Source organism: Setaria viridis, unplaced genomic scaffold, assembly GCF_005286985.2.
Source record: "Setaria viridis unplaced genomic scaffold, Setaria_viridis_v4.0 scaffold_148, whole genome shotgun sequence".
NCBI classification, from domain to species: domain Eukaryota; kingdom Viridiplantae; phylum Streptophyta; class Magnoliopsida; order Poales; family Poaceae; genus Setaria; species Setaria viridis.
Genome location: NW_027255873.1, coordinates 59,344 through 66,940, shown reverse-complemented (window position 1 = coordinate 66,940; position 7,597 = coordinate 59,344). Strand labels below are relative to the sequence as shown.

The 7,597-nt window shown below is 44.8% G+C and overlaps 1 protein-coding gene across 1 annotated transcript; it reads left to right on the top strand.

Annotated features, from left to right (window-relative positions):
• The first annotated feature begins 3,958 nt into the window (after positions 1-3,958).
• On the top strand, positions 3,959-6,756 carry LOC140221537 (uncharacterized). The gene has a single exon (XM_072291313.1). The coding sequence runs from the start codon at positions 5,582-5,584 to the stop codon at positions 6,572-6,574; it is 993 nt and encodes a 330-aa protein (XP_072147414.1). The 5' UTR covers positions 3,959-5,581; the 3' UTR covers positions 6,575-6,756.
• The last annotated feature ends 841 nt before the right edge of the window (positions 6,757-7,597 follow it).

The following is a 7,597-nucleotide window of genomic DNA, read 5'->3' as shown; positions in this document are numbered from 1 at the left end:
CTTTTGTCTCTATCTTTGGACTGATCAGAAGAAAAGCAAGGCTATCCTTCGTTGCACACCTAATGGAAAGCACTGGCCAGATGAAGGAAGCCGTCTACTAACCGGAATACTACAGCAGAGGACAAAACTAGGGACTTCGAAAAAAAAAACGAGGATAGTTTCCCAGGTAGGGATACCGTTGTTCGAATTGAAAAAAGATACCTTTCCCCAGTAGGATTCGATTAGGGATACCGATAAGGAAGGGGTCTGGTGCTCAGGGGAGTACTAGCTCCTGCGTTAGCCTCAATCGAACCATTCGCCATTCGTAGTAGTTATGAGCTCGAGCTTGTGGAGATGTTAGTTGCCAACTCGAATTCATGTAATCCGGCTGGGAGCTGAATTGCCTACTTCCCCACTATTGTCTGTCCCGAAACTTTTTTATCCCTGGACCCTCTCTTGTTTACTAGCGAATCCGGTAAATACTTTATAAAGGAAAGGTATGTCATCACAAAACACAGGTTCAACTCGGAGACCCGTCCCGTAACCCTACTCCAGTCTCGCACATCCCATCCAGGCAAAGCAGTCTTCCCAAACTAACTAATTGTTGAATTAATACTTGCTATACTAATAGCTCTTCAATCTGTTTATTGCTGCTTCATTGTCCTTTCCCTTTGCTCTAGCGTTAGTCCGCAGGAATCCCTCTTGCGTTAGTCGTAGTCATCTATTCGTAGAAATCGTAGGAAAGATCGTGGGAACCTACACCGTACCTTTCGTAGTCAATACGATTCAACCAAAGCCTTAGCCGAGGAAGGAACCGATCTGATTCCCGGAACCGAGGCAACCGAAACTGGTATCTCCACTACTGCCGTTACTGAACCGGAGGACAAGGACAGCTACTGAACCGAGGACAAGGACAGCTGCCCCGCTGGGCGTAGATTTCATCCCGTTAGTGTGCATTGTTGAACCCAAAGACAAGTAGGGATTTTGATATTGATAGCTAAGGGGAGGTGGGGATACCTCTATTGAATCTATTGAATTTGTTTCATTCCGAGGTGCCGAAGCCGTTGATTCGAAACCTAGGATATTCCCTTTGATTTTGTTAGAGGAGCCTTTATCCGGATAGGAAGGTATGGTTGCTGGTATTAATCTAGCTAGTAGGAAGGAAGCCGTTAAATCCGATACTACCATTGAATGTATATACGAATCCCTTTTCGTAGCAAGGAAAAAGCCGAAACCTCGGAGCCTAATCCCGTAGAGGAACTACTTTCTATACTACATATCATGTGCTTTCCTAATGGTGGAATTGCCAAAGCTTTGGCCGGGTGGATCATTTCAGTACGAATACGGGGTATGGTATAAAAGATACCGGTTCTACTCCCTCCTAGCATAAGGGAAGCACTTCCGAGACAGCCTGTCCTTCTATTGAGCCTGATGTGGGTTCCGAGCATCATGATACGATAGATTTCATTGCTTTATACGCTGTAAAGGAGCTCGTACTGGCCAAGGAGCTCGTATTGGACCTAGGAAAAAGGGAGCTCTAGCGATGTTCTCTAGCGCTCGTTATCGTCATATCTCATATCAAAGCAATTGATTCGAATTGAATTGCACTTCTGCTCGTAACCACTACGAACCGGAAAGGAAGGAAGCTGCTTTAGAGGAGGGATGCCGTCAAAGGGGTATGCCGGATTTGGGCTTTGCTAAAGATAGCGGTTCAATATGTCATTTCCGAAACCGAGGATGGGTTCTTTTCTGGTAGCTAGGTAAAGGAACCTGATAGCATTAATTCAATTTCCCCAAAAGGCGGGTGCCGTTATAGGAACAGGATAGGAACACCTGTTGTTCGTATTGGTCCCGTTCCAGTGGGGGATAGCATTTTCCTTTGCTAGGTCCAATAATAGGAATAGGAATGAATATCTCTAGCTCGTCATATTCATAGCTCGGAAAAAAGGTATGCGTATACTATAATTGATAAATAGAATGTGGGAATACAAACATTTCTTATTTCCCTGGCCCGTGCCCCCGGAGGGCGTAGGATTTGGGGTAATCCTGGTTTTAAGCTCTTCTCTGAGCTTGGCTTTGTTCCCAATGCTATCAGCAGGAAATGAAGAGGGTGGCGGCGAGAGAAACCACTACATATACGAGTTGGTGGTATACAACTAGAAAATCCGAAAGATAGTACTCGCTCTTCCCTCCCTCGCTTCGGTAGTAGAGGAATCGCTCAAGCGTTAGTCGTAGGAAGATATTCGCTCTAGCTCATGATACATGTTTTATACGCGTAAAAGCACCCCCGGAGGGAGTAAACCAACATAGCGTACTAGTCCTTCCCAAAGCTTTAATTGAAATGGCGCAAGGGATAGGGGATTCAAATTCGTATTGGTTTGCTCGAGGAAGGTATAGTTGCTGGAATGAGGATTCGTCTTCCTAGTGAAAAGGCCGGGTGGACATTCCCGGTCTAGGGGTTGCCGTTGAAAACCTTACTATGTGCCGGGTGCATAATGAACAGCCTCACATACCTTCATTTCAGCCATCTCATCCCTGACTTGCATCTGTATCTATTGTCCATCTCTCTCGAATGTCCACTTCAGTGCCATTCTTTCTTCTTTTCCCCGAGCTGAGAAAAGAGCAGATCATGGTCCATTTGCCAGGGGAATTTCACTCTGGGTCTGAATAAGACTGAAAATGCTAGCCCAGCCGGCGCTTGAGGCGAGCAGCACAAGGGATGATGGTATGAAAGCCAGAAAGGAAGTATGTGTTGATTCAGGCATTGCTTGAGAGATGGTTAAACCGAGGGGGCAGTGGCAAGGTCTCTTTCGTAGAGAGGGTAAGTTCTTGCTCCAGCATAAGCTTTTCTTGCACCATGTGACGGACTTTCATCCTTCTTCTTATGCACTTGCAACTCTGGAAACCTCTTTTATGAAAGACCAAGCTTCACCCTGACTAGGTATAAGAGATCCTTACACTCTCTCGCTAGCTTATCTACTAAGATAAGAAAGACCTACTGAATATTGCTTGGATAGCTACACCGAGTTTATCAAGATCAATACCAATGCTTCTTCTAATCCATCGTCTTTAAGAGCTGGCAAGGACTTTCTTTTAGCTACCGGCTCAAAGAAAAGAGATTAGCCGGGGGAAAGCGTGGTAATTCATTCATTTCAACCAGAAGGAAGGATCTGTCCCGATTCAAAATGACAAAACAAAGAGAAATAGGCACGGGTGAAGAAAGCAGACCTTGGTGAGAGGTTGAACTAATATGCATGTGAGCACAGTAGATGGGAACAAAGGCTCTCTCTGTTGTTCTTCCGTACGCTCGCCTGATAAGTCTTTTGGCTTAGCTATATGTAGACCCTGACGTGGATTGCTCCTTACCTAGCTCCCCATGCTAACTGCCGAATCTCCCTGGCTTGCAGGGAACATAATCCGTTAATTACCTTGCTTAGGATGGCTGCCGTAAACCATATCAACTTCCCATGAGGTGTGGGTCCTGATATGGAAACGTGAGCTACTTGGACTCAGGGAATTTTAAGCTGCATGCTGCTTGTACATCTATTCGTAACAAAACAGCAGAGACGTGATCCTTTCGCTCAGGCCTCAGGTTGGTTTGCGTCCTGCATGCGGATCATGTACTTCTCCTTTGAATCATCGTATCTCCTCATCTGCTTATCTCTTCATTTGAATTATTTTATCTCGTCAACCTGTTCAAATATAACTCCAGTAATTTGATATTGGTTGATACTACCTTCCAGTTTACAAGCGCTGGTCTGGGTCATGTAGTGGAGAATCGAGATGCCATGTAGAACAAAGAGGCGCTGGTCTGGGCATATTTACAAGCGAACCCGCTCTATGACGGCTATGTTACATGCACACCCCCATTTTGAAGGCTTAGTTACACGTATAAGAGTCTGCTTGCTCTCATGTTTAGCTGTGTACCCATTTTGAGGCTTTACTCTTTCATGATGGAACGAGGAGCAGGAGTTGATTTGAGGTAGCGGATTAAGTAGTGATGGGCAACCTCAAGTTGACTTGTTTCATAGGGTAGAAGCTTGAGTTGATTTGCGGCAGCAGCGGCAAGCTTGTGTCGACTGCAGACAACTTGAATCCGTTAGCAACGGTAGTGCGAAGCAGCTTGAACTGAAACTAGCTACCATTGTATCGATTCTAGCTACCATTGTTGCGGTTGGTGCTATTTCTTCTCTTGGAGGCTGGGCTATTAAGATTAGGGTGTAAGCGAAGGAACTGTTGGGCTGCGAGTGAGCGCTACTTCAATAGGTCGAGGGGTCGGTAGGTAGTCATTTTTCCTGTAGTACCTGTACCCTTTTTAAGCCAGACATCTTCCCGCATCTAAACCAGTAGCAGAAGCCCTAGCATGATAAGATCTTATTAGAGCTACTATGATATTCTCATATCAAATTATCATTATAGAAAGTGCTTTCTAATTGACTGTTATTAGAAGCACACATGTGCTAGAATAGCAATTTACAGTAGCTAGTCTAGTAAACTCATAGTACGCGGAACAACTTTCTTATCAAACTTCCCCCTAAATCGTCAGCTATAGGCGAAAGAGTCTGCTGTCTGAGCTAAAGGCAATCAAGGAAGCCGAGTAGGGAAGAGCTGAGGAAACAGAGATAATCGAGTAATTAAGATTGTACTTTCTTTCGCCTCTAATTTATTTTTTATTTTATTTATATTTAATAGTAGATTCCAGTATCCGACCAGCTATTCTGAATGAATCAGATCTGTTTCTTTCTGATGACGCTGTTGAACAAATTGTGGATCAGGTACAGCGCATCCAGATGAAATGTTACTTTCTGTTTATTTCCTTCACAAAAAGTTGTCGCAGGTTTCATGTCGACTCTTGTGGCGCAAGAAGCGTTCACACTATGAGGTGGCCGACACATGGATTTATGCTAACTTCAGTTTTGACAGACATTCCAGCAAGCAGACTTCAATGGTGACGGGAAGATTGATCCTGATGAATGGAAAGCGTTCGCGAGTAAAAACCCAGCTTTGCTGAAGAACATGACTCTTCCATACTTTAAGTAAGTATATTTACATTTTTCAGTTTATAAACATGCTTGCCTTAATACTTTCAGGGTGACATTCCAATTACTTGCACAATAGTTTATCCCACACTGTGATGTGTTGTGCTCATACATTAATTTCCTATTCAGGGACATAACCATGGCATTCCCCAGCTTTGTTTTGAACTCTGGTGTTGGCGATTCAGAGTTGTAGCCTTGTAGCACCCTTGGATGCACTCCATGCTCTTTCTTAATATTGCTCATAAATGGGCATGGCCAAACTATGGGGACAGTGCTAGCTCAGGTTGCTAGACATCAGCACAAGTATCCGAGGTCTCAAGTCTCAGACATGCAGCAACCTCCCCTCGGTGCATATTATCATATAGAAAGAAACGTAGCTATTCCGTATCTAGTTTGTGTCTAGGTTTATTATTCAACTATGGAGATGAGGAATCAAATCAACGAGAAATACTATACTAGAACTATACTAGACTAGAAATTTCATCAACGGGAAATAAATGACTATACTATACTAGACTAGACTAGAAATTTCTAGTAGCGAAGGAAAAGCGTGAAACAATGTCATGTCGCGACTCGACATGTTAGAAGGAGCTAAATCAATAGGTGCCGGAGCTGCTACAATTGCTTTAGCGGGAGCTGCTGTCGGTATTGGAAACGTCCTCAGTTCTTCGATTCATTCCGTGGCGCGAAATCATCCTTCATTTCTAGAAATTATTCTGACCATTTTTCCTAGTGTCATTCCATTGTTCATTGCTACTAGTGTCATTCTTTTTTCTTTTGTTATTAAAAAAGCTAAGTTCCAATGTGTCTCCTCCTCTCTTTTTTTTGTTTTATTAAAATTCATTCCCTTTTTACAAATTTTCATTTTTGCTTTTATAGTCTTTTTTCGACTTATCCTCCCCGTAGGACAGGTTTTAGCCCATCTGACTTGTTGCTCCTCATTTCTTATATCTCTACCGCCAGAGATTCAAAACCCACAGGCTCTAGCTCATTTAGAAGGGCTAAACTTCTATCTGAGCCTTTACGAGCAGGATCCGGAGTGGGTTGCGTTCATTCAGCAGGAGCTGAATCACAACACCCCTCTGGAGGACATACCTGGGCGGCTAAGGCTCTTCCTAATGGAAGAAAGGACATCAAGTTTGAGGCTTGATCTAATTCAGGAGTTTATTTCACAGTACGCGAGGAACGAAGCCGTACTTCCCGTCGAGCCCTACCTTTTGGAGGGGGCGCTTCGTTCCTATTTAGATTTTCTTCGTTCCACTGATAATTTCTCCATTCTCCAGGCAGCTTATCAGGATCTGCGGGAGAATGAGGGAGGATCCGTTTTTTTTTCAGAGTCGCACAACCGTGATTTCCTGGAGGCCCAAAGCGCGAAAAGGACGTGGATAGAAGCGGAACGGAGATGGTTGTGTCAAGCAATGGAACAAGAAAAAGCAAGGCTCGAAAGAGCTGAATTCCAACATGCGCAACTAATCTTCCAATGGGAAGATCGACAGAGGGATAAGAATATTCATATTAATGATATGCCGCTTGGATCTGCAAATGACCAGGCGTGATCAGTCTCTTAGACAGTTTAAAAACCACTTTATCATACTTTAAAAGCAACAAGCACCTTTATGTGACCTAACAGGACTTTTGAATTAACTCAGTGATTTTGCAGACGGAGGAGAGGAAATGAAAGCAGAAGAAGTTATCGAAACTCGGAACCACATGTTCAATCTTTTTTTAGCGGTTTCCCCAGAGATCTTTCTCATTAACGCAACCTTCATTTTGCTCATTCATGGAGTTGTATTTAGTACCTCTAAGAAAGATGATTATCCACCGTTAGTTAGTAATGTGGGTTGGCTTGGATTACTTAGTGTTGCGCGCCTAGGAGGGCAGCGCGCTTGGGATGCGGAGGAGCTATTATCGCCCAGCTCCCTAACCTAATGCGGCCGGACCGCAGGGAACCTTAGCATGGGGGGACGTCCTAATCCTTTTGCCGCCGCAAGGCTGGCTAATCGTACGCAGCAGGAGCAAGGGAACTCCCCTGGTTCAGGAAGGCACATGAGTCCGAACGCTATTATGAATGTGCGACCGACACTACACTACGTAGGTACCTGTGCATGCAGGTGAGGCGTCGGTCGGTCCTAGAAACGGCGGCAGCTAGCGAGGAGTTAACGACCGGACGTGCTGCAACCTAGGGATCACCAGGCAGCTCTTTCGCTCTATAGGGATATCGGGGGGGGGCATAGCACAATTCTTCTCGGAGGAGGGTTGGTTTGCCCAGGTGACTGATCCTGCCATAATATACTCCCGCCAATTCTATTGCACCGGCAACCGAAGTCGAACATACATACGACGATCTTCATGCGTGAAGGGACGGGAGGAAAGAAAGGGCGGTAGATGATAATGCGAAAGGGCGCCGCGTCTGGGCGGGCGGGCTGAATGGATGAGCGAAAGATGCCATGGAGTGGGGAATATCCCCAGTCTAAAGTTATACAACTAAATGCACTTCAAGGTGCTGCCGAGGAACTGGGGGACCTTCTCGAGCACAGGATAGGCAATTGAGAGATAGAGTTAGCCTATTCGTTATGGGG